The sequence below is a fragment of the Hyperolius riggenbachi genome, chromosome 3, assembly GCF_040937935.1.
Source record: "Hyperolius riggenbachi isolate aHypRig1 chromosome 3, aHypRig1.pri, whole genome shotgun sequence".
NCBI classification, from domain to species: Eukaryota; Metazoa; Chordata; class Amphibia; order Anura; family Hyperoliidae; genus Hyperolius; species Hyperolius riggenbachi.
The window spans coordinates 98,232,329-98,254,973 of record NC_090648.1 but is presented as its reverse complement, the minus strand read 5'-3'; the positions used below and the strand labels follow the sequence as shown (position 1 = coordinate 98,254,973).

Genomic DNA, 22,645 nt, shown 5'->3' with positions numbered 1-22,645 from the left:
CAGTATATATATGTGTATATATATATATTTTTTTTATTTATTTTTCACAGCAGCAGAGGAATGTGTAAACACAATCTATATCAAGGAGATATATATAATATTCACACACATTCCCAACACAAAGAAAGGACCTGTACTGAACAGCTGGCCGAGAATAGTTCAGGGACAGACATCAGCCTGGAAGTGACAATACTGGCTTTGGCAATATATTGGCAAGGGCGGAGGGGCAGCAGAGAGGAAAGTGAAAGCAAGTCTCCCCATTATATTCAGGCAGACAGAGGGAGGCTGGTGGCACACACTGAGCAGAGTACAGGACACACTGACACACACACACACAGAACATGGACAGAACAAAACATACCCACCCCCCAGGCAGAGCTCGTGTTTTGTTGAATTGAGCCTTCCCGGACCCCGTCACCATTCCATCCATAGAGAAGAAGACACGGAGTATACACTGCCTACTCGATGGTCTGAAGTGAGCACGACGGGCGCCCTCTGTTGGATAAAAGCAGCACTGCAACCACCGCGTTACTGTCAGGAATAAAAGAAAGAAACAAAAAGCAAAGGACCTCATGTAATGCCTTGTCATGGTTATTTTATTACAGACGTGTTACATCTTCCCACACCTGAAAATACTGAACGATGTGAGGGAATGGCGCTGAACTGTCAGAAGCAGCTGGCTATCCATATTCATGAGGGGGCAGGTAGCCGGGTACTGAACCCGCCTCTCTGGGGACGTCACCGCCTAAATTGGCGGGAAAACAGAAGAGTGAGTGAGGTGCCTGGTGTCCCCGGGAAGCTGTCAGGTATTTTGCTGCTGTGTGTTCTCTCCTTGTTAGACTCAGGCTGGGGGTGCTGCACGTATGGCTACTATTAGTGGCAGCTGCCTCACTTCAGATGAGGAGGAGATGGCTACACTTATATGTACAGTACTTTATTCATAACAACTGATACGGTCGGTGTTCCAACTAACTAGCATACATTGACAAAACAGCATACATTTAAAGTGATATACCCCTTGTTAGTAGAATCAGTGTCCCAACACCGGCGCACCAAAACCTGCCAATGGCAACTATAGTAACAGAGGTGCAAGAAGGGGATGGGAAACAGTTTGTTAATGATTACTACTGCTCTAAGTATCTATAGAAGTGATGATTATGAGCACAGGACCAATAGAGAGCTAAAACTGTAGTTGAGGGACAGTGTTCCGACGAAAAACCTACCCGTCGAATTAGCCTACGTTCACTATCAAATGTATAGCAGGAGGGTTAATGCTGGATACACGGTGCGTTCCCGCACTTGATGCGCTGCTTGATTCCCGGTGTGGTGAAATTTTTTGCAACTTTATCAGATTTTGCAACCGGTTGCACTTATTTATACGTATAGCTATCAGAAAGTGCAACCTAGCCATTGACTTTAACCTATCTGTATCAGAAAATGCAACCCAACCAAACCCTATTCTCACACAGAACCCTCCCCTCTTGCTCAACTAATAACCCCCCCCCCCCCCCCCCCTGGAGGGAACAATCCCCCCTCTTGCTCAACTAATAACCCCCCCTGGAGGGAACAATCCCCCCTCTTGCTCAACTAATAACCCCCCCTGGAGGGAACAATCCCCCCTCTTGCTTAACTAATAACCCCCCCTGGAGGGAACAATCCCCCCTGTTGCTCAACTAATAACCCCTGCTGGAGGGAACAATCCCCCCTCTTCCTCAACTAATAACCCCCCACCCCCCGAGGAAACAATCCCCCCTCTTGCTCAACTAATAACCCCCCCTGGAGGGAACAATCCCCCTTCTAGCTCAATGGGATCTGTGGTTGCAAAAAATTACAGGCGTGTTAACAGAGAGGAGCCACGCCTACACAGTCATACACTGTCCTCTATGGCAATTTGCAAAATATGATAGGTAGCAAAAATTTTCACTACACCGGCAACTCTATTTCCGACATGTCCGAGTTGTGTTTCGATGGATCGTTAGGTTGATTTGGCATACTTTACATGTGAATCGACCTAACAATCATTGAAATGCGCTTGAAAATAATCGAGAGGCCGGAAATCGAGCGGCGCATCGAGTGTGGGAACGCACCATGTGTACCCAGCGTTAGGGGATGGGGAGGGGATAGTAAAGTCTATGGGATGTAGGTTAGTTCGACGGTGTAGGCTAGATTGTTGGTACAAGAGCCCTGATCCGGTCGCACCCTCTGCAACCCCTATTGCTATGCCCCTGATGTACAGATAATTCACTTCTGCCAAGTGGTACAGATTGTGCAGTTGTTGTTTACAGCAAGCTTGGAGTACCTTTTCCTTCTTTAAATGTCATATTTGCCATGGTGTACATCAGGGCCATTTTTAGGCTTAGGCAAACCAGGCAGATGCCAATGTCTGTAGTATATGTGCTAATGTCTATAAGTTGTGTTGTATACCATTGTCTGTCTTAGGCCTGGTTCACATAATCCTAACACAATGTTTTGAGATGAGAAAGAGGGACAATTAAGCCATGACCCTGTCACACCTCTACTTATGCCCCCAGAACACCCCTAGTCACGCATCCATAAAGAGTTCATAAGAAAAATATATTGTTTTATAGTTCAAACCTACAGTTCAAACCTTTCTAACCTGCTTCATTTTCTTTCATTTTTAACGTGAGAATAAGAAGTATATCAATTTAAAGGATTGGAATACAGTTTAGTGTCAATTTAACACATTTGTCATTAGATAAAATATATATTTACCGTACATAGATCTGTACATAAGTCCTGAATGAGGGACAAATGAGGAAGAAAGAGGAACTGGGTTCCCAAAGAGGGACTGCCCTTCCAAAAGAGGGACAGTTGGGAGCTATGCATTATTCAGGTTGTAGTAAACTATGGCCACACTATTTGGCCAGATGCACTCTGTGCTGTGATTGGAGAACTGTTCCCTATGAGGTTTCCTGCTGGGTCCCCGAAACTAGATTAGTGTCGGACAATATTCTATTATGCCCAAGGCTGTAAATAAACAGCATTGTTTTGTTTTTTTAATAAAGTTGCTACACACTCGAAGTTGCAAACACTTAAAGGAGTTATCAGGCAATCTAAAGAAAATAAGTGCTACTTACCCGGGGCTTCCTCCAGCCCCAAGTGCCCAGCATGTCCCTCGCCGCAGCTCTCCCTTCAGCCGTTCGCCGCGCAGCTCGCTTCCGGTCCCGGCGATGACGTCAGGGAGCGTGAGTGGCGCTGTCAATCACCGGCACGTGGGCCGGAGCGGACTGAGCAGGCGCAGTAGATCTGCGGCGTCTGCTCCGGCCTACGTGGTGGTGATTGACAGCACCGGTCGCGCAGGCGCAGTACAGGCCGACCTGGAGGTCGGCCTGACGTCATCGCCGGGGACCGGGAGCGAGCTGCGGCGAAGGACATGCTGGGAGCGTGGGGCTGGAGGAAGCCCCCGGTAAGTAGCACTTATTTTCTGATAACTCCTTTAAGTCAGAAACCCACTAGGAGTGCTAGTGATTTGAAAAAGCTCTTGCTGATGCAATGTTGTTATACAAATGATAGATCATTGAGCCCTAGTGCCTGATGTTGGTTTATTATCCCGCACAGCATTTAATAGATGTCTTTTCTCTTGCTCTCAGGCTGTCCACCTCACGATGGAGGATGAGCTGGCCCTCTCTGATGGGGCCTCTGATGCTGGCAGTGAGGAGGTGCTGACACCTGCAGAACTCATTGAAAAGTTGGAGGAGGTGAGATTTGTGGCAATGGAGGCAAATGGTCTGTTCTGCAGTGCAGACATAAAGGGTCCTTTCACACTGAATCCATTGCGTTCTGTTGCAACGGACAAAATGATCGCATCCCAGCGCGATTCAATGTCATTTGTATGCTACGTTCACATTGGTGTGTGTATATATGTATCTCTATCTCTCTATCTCTATCAAACATAAGGGCAGAGAATGTTCAGTCCTTCAAAGGGCCATCCACTATACCCGATTTTGTTTGCATTTGGTGCAGCGGGTCCTGTTGGAATAATGTGCAGCATGCAGTGTATTTACCAGAAAACATGCATGTTAACATTGAAGCATGCTTTCCTTGTACTGTATGCTTCACTGTGTGGTTGTATCACACCTCTAACGCATGCAGCTTTTCACCACTGTTGCGATCGCAGCGCAAAGTGCACAATGTGAAAGGAGCTTAAGAGATTTATGCCGTGTGATTGGAGACATAAGTGATCCTGAAAGCCTGGACTTCCAGTATGCGGCAAAAGCTTGCTATCCTGCCTGGGTCATATAAGTGTGTATATATAAGGGAGTTGCTGAAAGGTTAACAAATAGCAGTTGTACAACTGCAATCGCATGCAGCATCCATAGGAATTTTTTTTTCATTAAATCCAGCCTGCCCTGTATTTATTAAAGATCTATTCTTTCTGAAGGTGCTGCTATAAACCTCATACATATGTATTGGTGCATATAGGCAAGTTCTGCTGTCTGCTCTTTTATTCTCTTGGGCTGAAGATGTGGAAACTGGGTACATCTCATCTTTGAGACGGCAGCTAAGTGCCTGGATAGTGTACTTGTTAAGGGTTTTGGATCCAGAGGTACAGGGATCGTATCCTGGCTCCTATTCAGTAAGCCAGCACCTAGTCAGTAAGGAGTCCTTGGCTTAACACTGCAGGGTGGCCTACTGAGCTCGCTCTTAGTGGCCGCAGACGTCAAGCGCTTTTAAGTCCGCCAGGAGAAAAGCGCTATACAAATGTTAAAATTATGGAGTGTCTAGTACTCCTGCCATTTAGTAAGAGTTGCAGGTAGGGACGGTCAATTCATTTCAAACAATGTACATTGGAGGCTGACATATTTATTTCCTTTTTAAACAATGCACATTACCTTGTTGTTCTGATAATCCTCTGCCTTTATTACGTTTAGCTACAAACCCTGAACAAGCATGCACATCAGATGTTTGACTAGATTAGCTCCATGCTTGTTTTAGGTGTGTAATTCACACTACTGATGCATGAAAGATCAACAGGATTCTAGGTAATTTGCATTGTTTAAAAAGAAATTAATATGGCAGTGTCAATATCCCTCTCACTTAAGGTGTCCTTTAAAAACTGATCAATGGAATCCCGGAAAGCATGGGCGTAACAATCATCCCTGCGACCTCTGTCATTGCAGGGGGGCCCAGAGGCTCTGGGGACCCCTCCTCTTTCCTTTCCCGACTGCAAATGCAGCCAATTGGCAAAGAACCGCCCCCCCCCCCCCATTTGCTCACAAAAAGTTTGCAGGAGCATGTGTAATTTTGTTTTTTCTTGCTTCCAGACGCTGCTTCACAGCAGAGCACTCTCTGCTGCCATTCGCCGGCTCCTGATCACGTGGGGTTCAGGGACCAAGGGGTCCCCATGCTATCATTTTTGCAGGGGGGGCTATTAACCCCCTTGGCGGTATGAAAAATACCGCCAGGGGGAAGCGCAACAGTTTTTTTTTAAATTTTTTTTTTTTTTTTTTTTTTTTTTTTTTTTTAATCATGTAGCTTGCCGAGGGCTCGCTACATGATAGCCGCTGCTCAGCGGCATCCCCCCAGCCCCGCCGATCGCCTCCGGCGATAGGCGATCAGGAAATCCCGTTCAAAGAACGGGATTTCCTGGAGGGCTTCCCCCGTCGCCATGGCGACGGGGCGGGATGACGTCACCGACGTCAGCGACGTCGGGACGTCATTGGGAGACCCGATCCACCCCTCGGCGCTGCCTGGCACTGATTGGCCAGGCAGCGCTCGGGGTCTGGGGGGGGGGGCCGCGCGCCGCACCGGATAGCGGCGATCGGGCGCGCGGCGGCGGCGATCGGGGTGCTGGCGCAGCTAGCAAAGTGCTAGCTGCGTCCAGCAAAAAAAAAATTAAGTCAATCGGCCCAGCAGGGCCTGAGCGGCACCCTCCGGCGGCTTACCCCGTGTCACACACGGGGTTACCGCTAAGGAGGTTAAGTGTAGTTATTCCCCTGTCGGAAAGGTAGAATTCGATTGGTCAGTTTTCAATCTGTATAAATTTGTATAAAATGTAACATAATGCTGTATGAACTTGGAATGTTTTTCTCCTCATTGACCATCCCTACCAGCTAGGACATTATCTGTGTGGCGTTTGTATGTTCTTTGTGTAGATTTCCACTAAGTACTTTGGTTTCCTCTGCATTCCAAAAACATACTGCTAGGCTAACTGCTTCTGTCCAAATTGGCGCCTGTTGTAGGGATATTAGTATGTGCTCCTTTTTGTGGAACGTTGTCCATTGTGCTCTATGAAGTGCTGCAGAAAAATGTCAGCACTAAATGGACAACAATTATGTGTAGCAGCATAAATGATTCACGTGACCTCCTCTCCTCTGCAGGCCTGGCTCAATGAGAAGTTTTCACCAGAACTCCTGGAGAGTAAATCTGAGATAGTGGAGTGTGTGATGGAGCAGCTGAACCACATGGTAACCTTTTTATGCTGTGTGATTGTTTTACTTGGCACTGGATGAATATCACAAATCTTAAATACTTCCTTCCATTATTTAGGAGCAAAATTTACAACGAGCTCGACAGGGAGACCTGAAGGTCAGTTTCCATCACATGGAAATAGAGCGGATCCGGTTCATGCTCAGCAGTTACCTGCGCAGTCGATTGGTCAAGGTATTGTGTGTGTGTGTGTGTGTGTGTGTGTGTGTTCGCTCGCTCGCGCGCTCGCTTGCTCGCTGACCATTGCATTGCAACACTGAGGCTATGTTTCCATTTGAGTCATGTTTTTACGTACATGGGGTGTATTTAGGAAATGTTGGTAAAATACATTGCAGGGTACCATGTGGGTTGCGCTATTTGTGATATTTACTGAATGCACCCTGTGGTTTCAGCAGCGGCCCTTCCTACTCATGTACCCGGCTCCCCAGGATCCGGATAGTCTCTTCTGTGTGCTCCGAGGCTGTCAAACTCTGGTTTCCCTTACCCACTCTGCGACCGCCTAACGCACATTGGCAGCCGCAGAGTGGCTCCCTTATTCCTCCTGGGCGCCATATGGTGGTATCTCGCGGAGTGCGAGACTAGCAGGGAGCTCGTGCTTCTGTAAACACACACTGCTGGACTCGGTTATCGGCCTGCCCACCCGCGATCGTGGCTGGCAGGCTCCGATCGTTCCTATCGTGGCTGGAAGGCTGTGATCGTCACTGGGGTGTATGAAATGTGTCTGTTTAGCATTGCCATCTGGTGCAGCACTGCACAGTATACGTCATTTAACTGTCCCACGGAGGGGCTCACAATCGAACCCCTCTCATAGGCATATGCCTCTGTATCTATGGTGCAATGTATGTATGTATTACATATTGAATATGGGGGGGGGGGGGGGGAATAAAATAAAGGCTTTTTTTATTTAATTTTTTTTTAAAAGGATATTTAAAATAAAATAAGAAATAGAAAATTTCAGCAACAGTTAGATGCCACTACAAAAAACTCAATTTGTGAAAAGAAAAGGCAGTGAAATTCATTTGGGTGCTAAGTTGTATGACAGAGCAGCGAACTGTTAAAGCTGCGCAGTGCTGAATTGTAAAGGCCACTAGGAGGGGATAAGCCTGTGGTCCTCGAAGGTTAATTAGGGTTTGACAGTATTTCTTGGATTGCCTTGATAATTCATTGACTGATATCATTTCTGTTCAGATAGAGAAGTTCTTCCCACATGTCTTGGAGAAGGAAAAGGCTCGCAGAGAAGGGGAACCTCCACATCTGTCTCCAGAGGAGTTTGCTTTCGCCAAAGAGTAAGTGCTGTACCCACAGACTCGCCACTTGACAGTGAAATGTGTGTAACAGAATAAAGAAAGGACAGCGCCCAAATGTTGTTGGTCTATCGAGATCAGAAGAGGAGCTTTACTGCTTCCAGTGCCCGGAATATCATTGCAGAATGGCTGCTCTCCACACCCAGCAGCTTGTGAGGTAGTATAGCAGTAAGCTTGCAGGCAGCACATTCTCAGCACGCAATTACGACTTTCTGCAAGTTATTCCACGTTAGAAGACTGTTTGCTTTAACAAAAGCATGACCCATTTTGTTGAGCAAAGGGCATAAAATCCAAATAATTCACAGGCAATAATATATAGTATGAACATGCTTACAATACTTAACACACTAAAATCAGTTTGCCTCTGTCCTGCACAGATTTCCTCTGCACTTCGTGGCTCCAGCTTCCCAGGACCTGATTCAGCTGAGACACGTGCGGCAAATCAGATGGGGAGCACTACATTAAATGAGCCAATCACCACCTGCTCTTCTAACAAGACCCGTCATTCCCAAGGGCTCAGTAGTGAGTGCAGTGATTGGCCCAATGACAGAGCCCTGATACCGCCCTAGGGACTGTCAGGTCCTGTTAGAAGTGCAGACAGCGGTGGTTGGCTCATTTAATCCTCAATAATTCCAATTCAATAATCTCTAGTTGTTTAGTAAATTTTGGAAGTTTTGTTATTTATATGCAGGTTCTGAGATCTCCTGCTCGTCATACTCGTCCTTGGAGATATACTTTTTTTTTCTTTTTTTTTTCTACAAGAATGAGTGGTTATTCTATAGCAAACTTCTGCTCAATGTTAGTTTAAATTCTATTTAAAAAAAACTAACACCGACAGATTGTAGAGTTAGCATGTGTTTGCTTTATTTTTCTCATTTTATTATATTACTGTGATTATGATGCAGCATGTTGCTGTAAATCTGACATTTTGCATATATTTCTTGCTGTTGAGTCTCTGGAATAAAAATGTTAGTTAATAAAAAAAAACAAAAAAAAAAACCTGACAAAATAATCTGGGGGTTGTGATGTAATAAACAGGGCTTTGGAGTCGAGGAGTCGGAATCGGGGCAATTTTGGGCACCAGGAGTTGGAGTTGTGGTTTCAGAAACGTCGGAGTCGGGAGTCTGAGTCACATGATTTTTGTACAAAATCCACAGCCCTGTTAAGTATTAGACTAAGGAGTCGGAGTCTGAGCAATTTTGGGTACCCGGAGTCGGAGTCATGGTTTCAGAAACTGAGGAGTCAGAGATGGAGTCGGAAGATTTTTGTACCGACTCCACATCTGTGGTAATAAAGGATAGAAGGTACTCAGAAAATCGTATTGGTAGTGAGGGCATCCAACCAAAATAGGCAGGTAAAGATTATAGAACAGTCTCCTGGTGATCCCAAGGTCCTCTGGGATTGGTCGCTCTTATGAAAAATATGGAAACCAGTTAAGGCACGTACACACGCCGTATTATTACAAACTACCCTCCGCGGGGCGGTCGTTCTGCCGACAGTAGCACGTGAGCCGAGCGGATCTGCCGACAGCTTGTACACACGTGCTACTGTCGGCAGAATGAGCTGGAGGCCACACCCTCCCAAAGAGGGTAAAACCGTAACAGATGGGTTAAGAAGTTTCACATAAAACTAGGTTAAAACCAATTATTGTGTATCAACTATTTTATTGGTTTTAACCTAGTTTTATATCAAATTGGGAGCCGCTATCTTTCATTTGTACTAGTCAAGATATTACAGGAAGGTTGTGAAAGTCTGTTTACATCAGGATGTGGAGTCAGAGCAATTTTGGGGTACCTGAAGTTGGTGGTTTCATAAACTGAGTCGGATTATTTTTACACAGACCCTGGTTTACATAACAAATGGACTCCAGTAGATGAATGACTATATCCATTCTGTACCAAGCAGCAGGGCTGATAGAACTTCTCACTACCCTTCATGGCAGCTGACCTTGCCTCTTATCACTGCAGGTACATGGCAAACACAGAGACTCTAATGAAGAGTGTGGCCCTCCGACACATGCCCCCAAACCTGCAGGCTCTGGACTTACTGAAATGTGGTAAGTAGTGTAGCAGATAACATCTACTCAGCTGCCAGTGCATCCCATCCAGGAGATCTCCTGTAACCAACCACATCACAAGTCACAGCTGCTTTCTCGTCCATAAAAGGAGCGCATGGGCACTGACCACCCACGCTCTTACATGGAGGAAAAAGCCATGCGCGAGTGGCTCGGTGTTTTGTGTGAACCTATTTGACAAGCCCTTGTCTGAGATCAAAGGACCCAAGTGCTGGAACAGCAAAGGGCATCTCTAGCATCTGTTTCCCTCAGGTACACGTTAGAAAGGCTTTGTGTTTTCCTATCTCCTCCCTGTTTATTTAAAATGGATAAAGGAGGCATTTGGGTTATTTGGTCTATGCCTTATCTCCTACTCTGCACAAATCTTGGACCGCTCAGGAATGTGTAACCCACACTCCTGCCACTCGGACAGATCCAGTTATCAAGGTGGTCCTCAAACATTTTGACATCCTTAACCCATGGTGTATCTTGATAGGATTTCTTCATCCCAATATTCCCCTGTTCTGTTTAACCACTTAATGACAATCTGATTTATAAAAACGTCCTGCTAGAGCCTCTTAATGGCTCCAGGACATTTTTATAAGTAAAGCAGTGATGCTGTTGCTGTGCATGTGTGCGTTCCCGCACACTCCATAGAAAAAATGCATTTAATTCCAAATAATATATTGTCACCATACTTTGTAGTATGGGCATAATTAAAATCTTGTGATAACCAGAACGTATTGGGAGATAAAATGTGTGGGTTTTAAGCACAGTACCAGTGTTTATATTAAAACTATAGGGGATGAAATTGGAGAAATAGTGTGTGTTTTCATTTTTTCCTTGTTTTTCCCTTTAAAATGCATAGAAAATAATTACTGGAAACAATCAACCCTAAAAAGCCCGGTTGGTAGTGAAAAAAACAAGATATAGACTATTTCATTGTGATTAGTAGTGATTAAGCTATTGGCAAATGAAAGGGATGAGCACAGTGAAAGGTGAAAATCGCACTTGTCCATTCGGGTAAAAACCCCTTTGGGGTAAAGTGGTTAAAACATTGGGTTCTAGGAACAGATTTCCAATAGGTTGCAGAATTAAATCGACCAGTTTATGGGCCCCTTTTTCACAGCAACCACGTTGTGATCCCCTCTCCATTCCCATACTCAAGTGCACTTCTTCATCCAGACGGACTTCTACACTCGGGCCTCATTCAGATCATTTCGCGCAGATGGCTGCGCGATCAGAACGCAACGCATACGATCGCACGCCATCTGTGCTACTATGCGCTGCAGATCCCATTCACTACAGTGAATGGAATCTGCGCTGCGATTCCTGAAACTGCATGCAGCAGTGCTATAGCACATTGCACTCCTACGCAGCGCATATGATAGGAACGGTAGAAGGGCTGTCTATGCCCTTCTACTGTTACTTGTCGCACACTATACGCGCTGCCAAAATACGCACGGCAGCGCGTATAGTCTGAACGAGGCCTTACCTCTCATTTGAAGTAGAGGCTGGCTTATGGACAGATGGTTGGAGTCTTCAGTCAGTCTTCCATTTCTGGAATTCTAACTTCAATTTCACGAAGTGCTGCAGAGAAGCTGGTATGGAGAAGGTAAAATGCATCCTTAAAGTGTACCCAAGGCAACATGTGACATGATATAAACATGTGTATGTATAGTGCAAAACATATTAATAACCAGGATGTTTTATTTGTTTTTGTTTTTCTGCCTAAAAATAAGTAATTTTCAGGCATGCAAGTGACAGCTTCTGCCTAGTCAGAACCTTGTTGGGAATATAGTAAACTTTACTGATGAGGAAATTCCAACCATAAGTTTTCCTGGCAGAGTACAATTCTGAGGGCAGGGGAGAGATAGAAAAAGATCAATAGTTCATGTATTTTAACTCTGGGACTCTTAATAGACCGCTATTGATCACAGATGGCAAAACATTCAATGTACTTCGTAAAATGCTGAAATATAAAATAAAACCATGGGATATCTACAAAAAAGTCGTTTTTAGGAGTAGGTGGATGAATGCAATTTTCTCATCAGTTTATTTTCACCTCAGGTGCACTTTAACCTTAGTTGGCAGTGGAATATATAAACAGTGTTCTAAACAAAATCAGAAGAGTAAAACAAGGTCTAGTGGTAGAAAAAAAAGTGTATTGGCAAAAATAAACAGTTTATGGAGTTAGAAAAAGTGTCAGGTGCAGGGGAATGTCTCTAAAGAGCGCAAGATTGCAGCTCAGACAATATATTCTGCAGCTCTGGCCAGTAAGGTGTGATGACAATGTGCATTAGTGAAATAACATCATATAGACCATGGCAGAGATGAGATCATGTCAAGAAGACATTTCAGCTGGGTTTGCGATGAGCTGTGTGCTGCTAGTTCCATATTAGGAGGAACAGGGCCTCTCAGCATTAGTGGGCCATCCAGAATGGGAGGGCAAGAAATGGTGCCTTGACTTATTGAACTGTTAACCCGTTTTTTGTTTTTTTTTTGTTTGTTTGTTTTTTGTAGTCCCAAAACCCAACCTGGACTCCTTTGTGTTTCTGCGGGTGAAAGAGGATCAGCAGAATATCCTAGTGGAGCCAGAGACAGATGAGCAGAGGTGAGGTCACACAGGACAGTATCCCTGTAGGTTGTCTACCTTTTGTATATGGTGGATTTTTCATGATACAAAATAGCAGAAACTGCACACCATTCCTGAGGTGCTGGACCAAAAAAATGTAATTCGAAGATACAAGGGGGTGTGCACACTCAATGAGAGAATAAATGTTCCTTTATTCAACAATCGTGACAGTTATCCATTCAAAAACCAATGACCGTTTTGGGGCCCCGAGGAGGTCTCCTTTGTCATGGTAACAAACAGAATGGCAACGTTGCCATTCTGTTTTGTTACCTTGACAAAGGAGACCCCTTGGGGCCCCAAAACGGTTGTTGGCTGTTGAATAGATAATTGTCACGATTGGTGAATAAGGGCCTGTTTCCACTACACGCAGATTCTGCACGCAGAAAACTGACTCCAATGAATGCCTATAGGAAATCTGCATCAGAAAAATTGCGTTCAGTGGAAACCGGCCCATAGGCATTCATTGGAGTCAGTTTTCTGCATGCAGAATCTGCGTGTAGTGGAAACAGGCCCTAAAGGAACATTTTAATCTCTCATTAAGTTTGCGGACCTCTTTGGATCTTCTCATGATACAAGGTTCCTATTGAGCCATATCATGAATAAAACCTCAAGCAAGTTAAATTTGTAGATCAACTCAGCAAGTTATACTTGGTCCTAAATATATTTGGCAAAATCCTTCTGCAAGTGTGCATACTTCACATTGGTTGCAGCGTCGCACAGTAACACAAATGGGATGTATTGTGCAGCTCAGGTGTAGCCCAGATCTTTCTAGCTGTGCAGTGATGGGTGACAATGAGGCAGAGGAGTCTCACAAATAATGCAATCATTACTAGTCACATTATAAGCACAGAAGCTACAGTTGAGTTGCAGCAATATCTCTGCTTTCATTAAAAGTGGTAACTAACTCTGAGCTGGACATAAATGTGGGAGCTTGCAAGTGCCGGCTTGCATCCACTTACACTCTGAACTAAAGGTGGCCTTATGTTGCTTGATTACTTGTCATCCATATCTGGCCCATTGCTGGAAAATGGTGATGGTCGCGTAGATGCAAAGAACTTGATTTGATGCAAATTTATGCAGCTTGAAAATGAACCAATCAAATCCTGCTGAGGTAAAATTTGTTTGGTTCATTTTCAAGCTGCATACATTTGCATCAACTCGAAGTTATTTGTATCGACTTGACCATCACTACTGGAAAATGTCACGTGACATTTTAAGCTAGGTTCACCTATGTTGCATCTGCTCTTCAGTGCCTCCACCACGGGTGAGCTCCATGTTGGTGACCATTTGAGTGATGGGACATTGCCTAAATATTACCGAATATTGGCCTACAAAGCTTTTCTCCAACCAGTGGCGTAACTAGAATTCACTGGGCCCCCTGCGAAACTTTGGGGCCCCCTCCCGCCAAACCTCAAACCTGCAGAGAATAGAAAGCTTTTTCTCTCTGTGCCCAGATACCTCAAGCATCACTACAGCACACAGCTCTTGGGGAGGGGTAAAAAGGCTGGGGGTAGAAAAGTGCTGTACACAGGACCCTGCTGAACAATAAACAGGGATTGTCTGCAAATCTTTGTCTTCAAAACTTTGTATGATTCCTTATCAGTGGCTGAGCAGATGCAGTCATTAGAACAATTGTGCAGAAAGCAGAAAGCTTTTTCTCTCCTTGCCCTTAGTTGTCAGTCTCTCAGGACAGGGCCCCCTGTTGCTTTTGAGCCCCCCCTGCAGCTGCATCCCTTGCAGGGTCTATTGTTATGCCCCTGTCTCCAACTCAAATACTCGGACGTTCAATCTTGGGCAGGGATGTCAAATTCGAATACATAGTGGACCAAAATTGTACAGTGGACCAAAATTGTACACTGGGTCCTAGTCGCAGGCCGGCCTCAATGTCTACTGGCCACATTCCTCCCTTGAAAAGTACCCCGGTGTCTAATCCACACACGCCCACACACGCCCACACACGCCCACACACGCACGCACACACACGCACACGCACACACACGCACACACACGCACACACACGCGCACACACACGCACACACACGCACACACACGCACACACACACACACACACACGCCCACACACACCCTGTTCCCTGGTGTCTACTGGTCCTCTCTCCCCTATACACTTCCCTTGTGTCTAGAAGCCCCCACTCTCCCTAGTGTTTAGTGCTTTCCCCACTTCCACCAAATGGCTTCCCTGGTGTTCTAGGTCTTTACCTCCAATATAGCTTCCCTGGGGGGTCTAGAGTGGGCCAAACATAATGCAAAGTGGGGAAACCACTTGAGGGCCAAATTGAATGGCTCTGAGGGGCCGGAGTGACATGTATGATCTAGGGCCTCAGACACTTTCAGTGACTGCATGGCTACAGCTGACCAGCCTGTTCTGTGCTATGAGGAGAGGAGACAACAAGCAAGCAATGCCCAACGGTGCAGAGAGCAACAAGGAAAGACATTTTGCGATCAGTCACGATAGATCTCTATGATGTGCAAACAGCTGCCCTGATGCTAGTTTTTTTTTTTTACAGGAAGTGATCATGAACAATTGTCTTCTAGGAGAAAAATGTAGCATGCTTACCTAGGGACACTGCTGGCTGATGCACAGTACATTCAGGTTACCGCTAGCCAGGAATTCCTGTGTCATAGGCTGTACATAGTTACGGGTCTGTTAAAGTTGTAACCTAATCCATTATGTAAGAATTTGAACTCTGAGCACTGTGGGGCAGTGACATCATTATTAATGTAAGCAGACATTGCTGTTACACATGCTCAGCAGCGGTATCTGCTTACAGTGTACTCACTGCTTATAATTAGGAAGTGTTGCATTACACATGGAATTCTATACGGTGCTAATAGATTGATGAATGGCGGAGCGACAGGCAGCCGAGCCACACATTCATTTCTAGGTGGAAAATCCTCAATGCCTGGTATAATGGAAACCGGAGTTGAAGGGAAAGAAAAGCAAGTCATTGCTGACTTTCTTTTGTTCTGATCGCCTGGCTCTTGTGCTGCATATTTGCCAGCGTGGGTTTATGTTACGAGGACTCGCCTGGCTCTTGTTGCCAGCGTGGGTTTATGTATCGAGGACCCAGAACAAGCCTGCAAATCCGCTCTTTGGTATTTTTCAAAAGAGAATAAGAATTGAGATGGTGACTTACATATTTTTGCGTGTTCAGGAAGTCTTTGTCTATAGCAGTGGTCTCAAACTCAATTTACCTGGGGGCCGCAGGAGGCAAAGTCAGGATGAGGCTGGGCCGCATAAGGCATTTCACAATCGCGGCGCATCGCCGCCTCTGCCCGCCCCTCTCACTCTTCCTTCACAGAGAGGGGCGGGGAGAGGCGGCGATCTGTGCAGCGATTGACGTCAGGAGGGGCAGAGCTGAAGCTGAAAGCTCTGCCCCTTCCAGGAAATGCCGGCGGATTGCCCCCGGGCGATTTGGGGGCTTTGTAGCCCTTGTTTAGTGGCGGGGATGCGGCGGATTACTTGGGAGCACTGAAGCGAACTATAAGCAAGCTTTTGCTGGCGAGGGCCACAAAATATTCTATCGAGGGCCGCAAATGGCCCGCGGGCCGCGAGTTTGAGACCCCTGGTCTATAGTGTCATTATTGTTGTACTCATAAAAGCACCATCATATTACGCAGCGCTGGACAATAGGGATACACACAATGTTAACAAGGGGTGACGGAGAGGTAGCACACGGTTATATAACCTAGCACAAGGTTGCACATGCAAACTGGGTATAAGATGCGTGATCGTACAATTTTTAAAGAGACACTGAAGCGGAAAAAAATGATTTGTATGTGTAGTACAGCGAAGAAATAAAACATTAGTAGCAGAGACATAAGTCTAATATTGTTTCCAGTACAGGAAGAGTTCGACTCCAGTTATCTATGTGAAAGAGCCACTGAGCTCCATGAATTTCAGTCGCAGAAAGCTCTGTCTTCTGAAGCTTATTATCTCAAGAGTCTGTCAATGTATTTTCTTTCTCTTCAGGGAAGAAGGGGTTCAAAAGTTCTCTAGCCTGCTTTGTAAAATCATTTAGAATGCTGAGTAGTGTGGAAACTGCAAATATTAGAGAATGATGCAATGTTATTAAAAACAAACTATATAGCTGAAAATAAAAATGAGAATATTTTCTTTACATAGTTACATAGTTATTTTGGTTGAAAAAAGACATACGTCCACCGAGTTCAACCAGTATATGGTACAACACCAGCCTGCTCCCTCACATATCCCTGTTGATCCAGAGGAAGGCGAAAAACCCTTACAAGGCATGGTCCAATTAGCCCCTAAAGGGAGTAAATGGGAGACCCTGCCAAAAGCTTACAATGTAAAGGAATGGCTATCTTATACAGTCTATCAGGGATGCTGTCACGAGTAGATTCGAGTGGCCTAAGCACTCGAACTCGTGATTCAAATGAGCAATAATTAATGCAGGTGAGGAGCGGGACATAAGGGGTTATTTACCCATAAGGCTGCGTGCTCCCTGCGCTCCAAATAGGATCCATACGTGTCCTATTCATCGCATTACAAGCCTCGCTGCAGGCACTTCTTCCGGCTTGAAGGAGGAAGTGCCCGCAGTGCCTGCAGCGAGGCTTGTAACGCAAAGAATAGGACGCGTGTGGATCCTATTTGGAGCGCAGGGAACACGCAGCCTTATGGGTAAATAACCCCTTATGTCCCGCTCCACACCTGCATTAATTATTGCTCATTTGAATCACGAGTTTGAGTGCTTAGGCCACTCGAATCTACTCGTGACAGCATCCCTGCAGTCTATAGTAGACTGGGCTTATTAAAAAAAAAAAAAAAAAAAAACTTGTTCATTTAATGGGTAATAGTCTGCAAAATGTTCTACAAAAAAAAATTATAAATTATTATGGAACTAAATTCAAAGCTGAACAAGGATAATTCTGTTAGTTAATAGGTAATATGTGAGTGTAAACAGTTTATAGGAACAGCGGTGACCAAATAACTTTGCTTGGAACTCCAGCACAGCTTCTTTCCTCTACTGTCTGGTTTCAGATGTTTGGTAAAGCAAGCGTCGCCATGTGTAGACAACAGGGAACTGTATAAAGTCCCATCTACACGATACGATTCTTTGTACAATTCGATTACGATTCTATTTACGATCCGATTAAATCCGACATGTCCGATCGGTATTCGATTCAATTCGATTTGCCATTGTTTTGCAATAGCAAATCAAATTGAATCGAATCCTAAACGGACATGTCGGATTTAATCGGATCGTAATTGAATCGTACAAAGAATCGTATCGTGTAGATGGGGCTTAAGGGTGGGGCGGTGGCATTACACACCTGGGAGGGGGCGTGGCTATTAAATATTGAGGTTGGCCTATGCCTTGGTCCCAATGTTCAATTTTGGTCTACTTTGTATTTGAGTTTTACACCCCTGGTTTAGAGCTTTCGCCCGAATTAAGGAACCTTAACCAGAACATATATTTTGGGTTGATTCACTAATGATGGCGTGCTCAAGCAGCGTGAGTTAATACAAGTGAGCACACGCTACGCACAGTCCTGTCAGCATAGCATGCACTCTTAACTTGCGCACGAACTTTCCTACTTCTGCGCGATGTGATGGTAGCACGACCGTGATACTAGCGCAGCCACTACTACATTAACATAACGGCTGCGCTACCATCACATCGTGCGGTACTTTCAAGGGTTGCATGTAAGTTAAGAGCGCACACTACCCTGACAGGACCACGCATAGTTTGCTCGCTTGTATAAACTTGTACTGCTTGAGCATGTTATCGTTAGTGAATCAACCACTAAGATTCTCAATTTGTAAGATTTGTTGTGTAGGAAGATTTCCAATATAACAAACCGAATCATTGCTATCTTTTGACTCCCTATCTACCATAATTTTTTTCAAAAAAAGTTTCACTTGCCTGGGGCATTTACCAGCCCACTGCAGCTATCCTGTGCCCTCGTAGTAGGCTCCTCCGGTCCCCCGCCGCCAGCAGTACCTTTGCACGCAATCCCGCTGGTGCAGGAAGCTATCGCGGACATTAACACATACATTTTTCCGTGTTGAAGGTGCAATGCGTAAAAATGTACATGTTAATGTCCGCGATAGCTTCCTGCACTAGCAGGAATGCGTGCAAAGGTACACGTGGCGGCCCGCCGACTTAGTCGGCAAAAACTAAACTAGCTGGCGGCGGGGGACTGGAGGAGCCGTGAGTACCTGCGAGGGCACAGGCGGCTGGTAGATGCCCCGGGTAAGTAAAACTTTTTTTTTTTTTTTCCCGAATAAAAGCTTCCCTTTCAATTCTAACCGACCCATTTGTAAATGTTTTTCAGAAGAAAAAAAAAGTAGCTAAAATCTAGTATTCTGTCACCAAAGGAGGAGGATTGATTAGAAATGTGGAAACTTGTGATGTGACTTGTGGTGTTACATTTGAACATTCTTGTTTCCCCACACAGTGAATACGCCATAGATATGGAAACTGGATCTCAGCATCTTATTCGATATCGTACAATCGCACCACTCGTGGCCTCCGGAGCTGTAAAACTCATCTGATTCATTTCTGATGGAAAAAAAAGATAAATACAACACAATGCAATACTAGGACAGACCAGTAGATGGCAACAAATGCATTGTAAAATGACTCATCCTGTAGAATCCAGGAACCACAGACCTTTCCATACCCTCTCTGACCTGTGACAAGATTACTGTACACTCAGCACAGCAGAGGCAGTTTTTCTGAAGTGATGGGTAAAGATCTGAAATAATACAAGTAACAGTAATGTGTACCTGAGGATTATAAGAGGGAACTATTACTATGCAGCTACAGAGGCTTTCCTACCATGACTATGCATCTGCTTGTCTGTAGACAGCACCTTCCAACATGCACTGCAGGCAGACGCTGTATCATCATTAGATTAGCATGGAATGAGAAGGAAGAAAAGTACTTGTAACATAGGCATTCCTAGGCTCAGTGGATGTTACTGTGGTGCTGTACTACAGTAGGATCATTTGTGGTGTTTAAAATTGTTTTAATGTAAGAGACTATATTTTCCGAAATATGATAGTAGGTGGGAAAAAAATCAATGCATTGCAAAGTGAGAATTTAAGAACTAAATCAAGAAATGATCGATATTCGCCATGTAGTTTGTTCATGTTTTCGATCCACTAGGATCCTGCAGGTCCTCATCTTTACTCCTGGCTAACGAGGAAAAAAAATAGACAGCACCAATTGCCATTATCTATGAACACGCCCACTAACCATGTGATGGGCTAAAGGTAAAGATTCCTCGTGGGAAAAGGGGGTATTGACTACTGATTGGGATAAAGTTCAAGCCTGGGTTAAAGTGAACCCAAGGTGAGCGCGATATTGAGGCTTCCATATTAATTCCCTTTTAAGCAATACCAATTGCCTGGTTATCCTGCTGATCATCTGGCTTCCAGCCTTATACCTTGTACAAGCATGCAGCAGTTTAGGTGTTTCTGGCAGTATTGTCAGAACTGACAGGATTAGCTGCATGCTTGTTTCTGGTTTAATTCAGACACTACTGCAGCCAAATAGATCAGGGCTGCCAGGCAACTGGTATTGTTTTTAAAAGGAAATTTGAAGCCACAGACTCCTATATCAAGAAATAATGCAAGTTAGGTTACTGATAGTTGTCTCTTACTTTTTTTATGTCTTGTTAAAGGAGCTCACTGCACCTTGAACTTTATGTAATACTTGTGGATCAAACAAAATAAATAGCATTTGTAAAGCGCTTTTCTCCCATAGGACTCAAAGCGCATAGATATGCCTCAGATCAATACAGGGTTGCAGGCTGGAGTGTGTTATAGGAAATAGTCAGGTGTTCATAAATGCCAGACTAAACAGGTGGCTTTTCAGTTCGAACTTAAATGCTCCAAGGGATGGAGATGTCCTGATAGGATGTGGTAGGGAGTTCCAAAATGTAGGGGCAGCATGACAGAAAGGTCTGTCTCTAAAGATTTTGAGGTGGGGATGATTAAGTTAATAGTCTTTTGATCTAACATTGGGGGGGGGGAGGGGGGGTTGGGGTGATGCAATTGCAACTAATCCTTTAGTAATATGATTACTGGAATTGGAGTGCTGGTTTTGTAATTTAAAATGACTGTGAATGGACCAGGCATTGCACAGACCGATCTGCTGGATTGCATTTGTGTGTAGGTGAACTTACTGCATTGAAGAGTAAGGTTGCCAGAAAGTCCCCCCTTTAAAAATTGTAACCATCCCAAGTCTTCTCTGTTTGGAGATAGTGGCTGTACCGTGCATACCTTACTTTATTTCAAGGTATTTAAATGACTTTGCAACTCTTACCAGACTATTTGAATTTTTTTTCTCATCTCTTCTTAGATTTATTTTGATAATTTCACAGCACTTTTGGCTCTGTGGTGACTATTTCGCTCTCAGTGAGAGACTCGCTATGTATTTTTAAGTTCAGCATGGCTGGCTAAAGTAAAGCTGTCTTCCATTTTGTTACCTGCAACCAAAATTGGAGCGATTGCTGTGTCTGCATAACCTGCATCCCCGAGGATGTAAGGAACACTCCTACTTCCTCCACAAAGAAGCTGTGGGGAGCGCTATAAAGAATTATCCCAGATTTGTGCAGATTGAAACTAACGGAAACCTTTCTGATTATTTTTACCACAAAGCCAGGTACAGTTTTCAGTTTCCAGGGAGATACGGTACCTAAAAATAAATTTTATAGCAGCTGCAGAGTAAAGTGGAAAGATAATAGCATGTTTGTTACATTATACCTTGTATTGTGATGTGTTATACAGTTTATACTCTAGTTGAGTTGCAGAGTACCCAGCAAGCTCATGGTGAACTCATTTGTGTGTGAGGGTCTACAAAGGACTAAAAAAGCCCTCTTACTAAAATGTTAATACAATTTTAATGTCGTGGGAGATATCATATTCTCGCTCAATCCTGAATTATTACAAATTCTTTGTTTTTAAAGAGGCAAACATTGTTTTACTTTTTTTAGTAGAGTAAGGTCGCATTCACAGTGGGACGTTGCGTTTTAATGCGACGTTAAAGTCGTAACGTGTCTGCTTTGATAGGTACCGTAATGTACTGCAAGCAGTGAGTTAACGCAACTTTATTTTTTATGCGATTTTTAACGTTGCACTGTGAACGGCCTATAGGATTAGCATTGCAGTGTGGTAAGCTGCGCAATAAGACTTTATAACACAGCTCCACAACGTCGCACTGTGAATGTGACCTTAAACACAAGGTTTTTTTCTTAAAGTAGCTTGTTTAACAATTAGACACCATTTAGCGTTAAAAACATATGCGGTAATATGACATCAGCAAGAGTGCAATTTATTGTTTTTTGGGATTTATATAGTGCCAGCATCTTCCGTGGTGCTGATACTTTTTTGTAAAACTATATGGGAAGGTTCAACAGGTTAGAGACAGTAACGTAACCTTATGAAAGGACACTGCAAACCAAGTGCATGTATCTAGCAGCAGATTCCAGAGTAATACATGCTAAGGAATGTAGTAATGAACTTTTAAGACTTTACAGAGGAATACCCAGACAGCTCACGGTGACCCAGAACTGCTAGGAAAGTATGAAGGGCTTAAAGAGTCTAAAGCCTTAAAAAATTCTTTGTTATTTGATATGTCATACTATACATACAGTGGTTTGCAAAAGTATTCAGCCCCTTTAAGTTTTCCACATTTTGTCACATTACTGTCACAAACATGAATCAATTTTATTAGAATTCCACGTGAAAGACCAATACAAAGCGGTGTACACGTGAGAAGTGGAACGAAAATCATACATGATTCCAAAAAATTTTTTACAAATCAATAACTGCAAAGTGGGATGTGCGTAATTATTCAGCCCCCTGAGTCAATACTTTGTAGAACCACCTTTTGCTGCAATTACAGCTGCCAGTCTTTTAGGGCATGTCTCTACCAGCTTTGCACATCTAGAGACTGAAATCCTTGCCCATTCTTCTTTGCAAAACAGCTCCAGCTCAGATTAGATGGACAGCGTTTGTGAACAGCAGTTTTCAGATCTTGCCACAGATTCTCGATTGGATTTAGATCCGGACTTTGACTGGGCCATTCTAACACATGGATATGTTTTGTTTTAAAAAAATTCCATTGTTGCCCTGCCTTTATGTTTAGGGTCATTGTCCTGCAGGAAGGTGAACCTCCGCCCCAGTCTCAAGTCTTTTGCAGACTCCAAGAG

The 22,645-nt window shown here is 44.3% G+C and overlaps 2 protein-coding genes across 6 annotated transcripts in view; one reads left to right on the top strand and one right to left on the bottom strand.

Annotated features, from left to right (window-relative positions):
- Nucleotides 1-531, bottom strand: part of CHMP7 (charged multivesicular body protein 7) — a 37,938-nt gene extending 37,407 nt beyond the window's left edge. For 2 of the 3 annotated variants that reach the window (XM_068274658.1, XM_068274660.1), the window contains exon 1: nt 366-531. The gene's annotated coding sequence lies outside the window, so the exon portion shown is untranslated. Of the gene's footprint in view, nt 1-361 lie in introns of all 3 variants that reach the window. The other variant, XM_068274659.1, reaches the window with a different exon arrangement.
- GINS4 (GINS complex subunit 4) lies at nt 424-20,754 on the top strand. Of its 3 annotated transcripts, XM_068274662.1 has the most exons (9): nt 459-475; nt 606-806; nt 3,612-3,719; nt 6,342-6,428; nt 6,511-6,624; nt 7,639-7,736; nt 9,722-9,810; nt 12,331-12,421; nt 18,884-20,754. In XM_068274662.1, the coding sequence occupies exons 3-9, from the start codon at nt 3,627-3,629 to the stop codon at nt 18,978-18,980; spliced, it is 669 nt and encodes a 222-aa protein (XP_068130763.1). In that variant the 5' UTR covers nt 459-475; nt 606-806; nt 3,612-3,626; the 3' UTR covers nt 18,981-20,754. The 3 variants fall into 3 exon arrangements, with proteins under 3 accessions (XP_068130762.1, XP_068130763.1, XP_068130764.1); XM_068274661.1 differs by having other exon boundaries at nt 424-806; XM_068274663.1 differs by lacking the exon at nt 459-475 and having other exon boundaries at nt 790-806; nt 3,608-3,719.
- Nucleotides 20,755-22,645: the final 1,891 nt, after the last annotated feature.

Excerpts from the sequence above, each read along its gene's own strand:
- GINS4 (XM_068274661.1), top strand. The coding sequence starts at position 3,627 with ATGGAGGATGAGCTGGCCCTCTCTGATGGGGCCTCTGATGCTGGCAGT. Across the intron at positions 6,625-7,638 it reads TGCGCAGTCGATTGGTCAAG|ATAGAGAAGTTCTTCCCACA; the intron begins GTATTGTGTGTG and ends ATTTCTGTTCAG. Across the intron at positions 9,811-12,330 it reads TCTGGACTTACTGAAATGTG|TCCCAAAACCCAACCTGGAC; the intron begins GTAAGTAGTGTA and ends TGTTTTTTGTAG.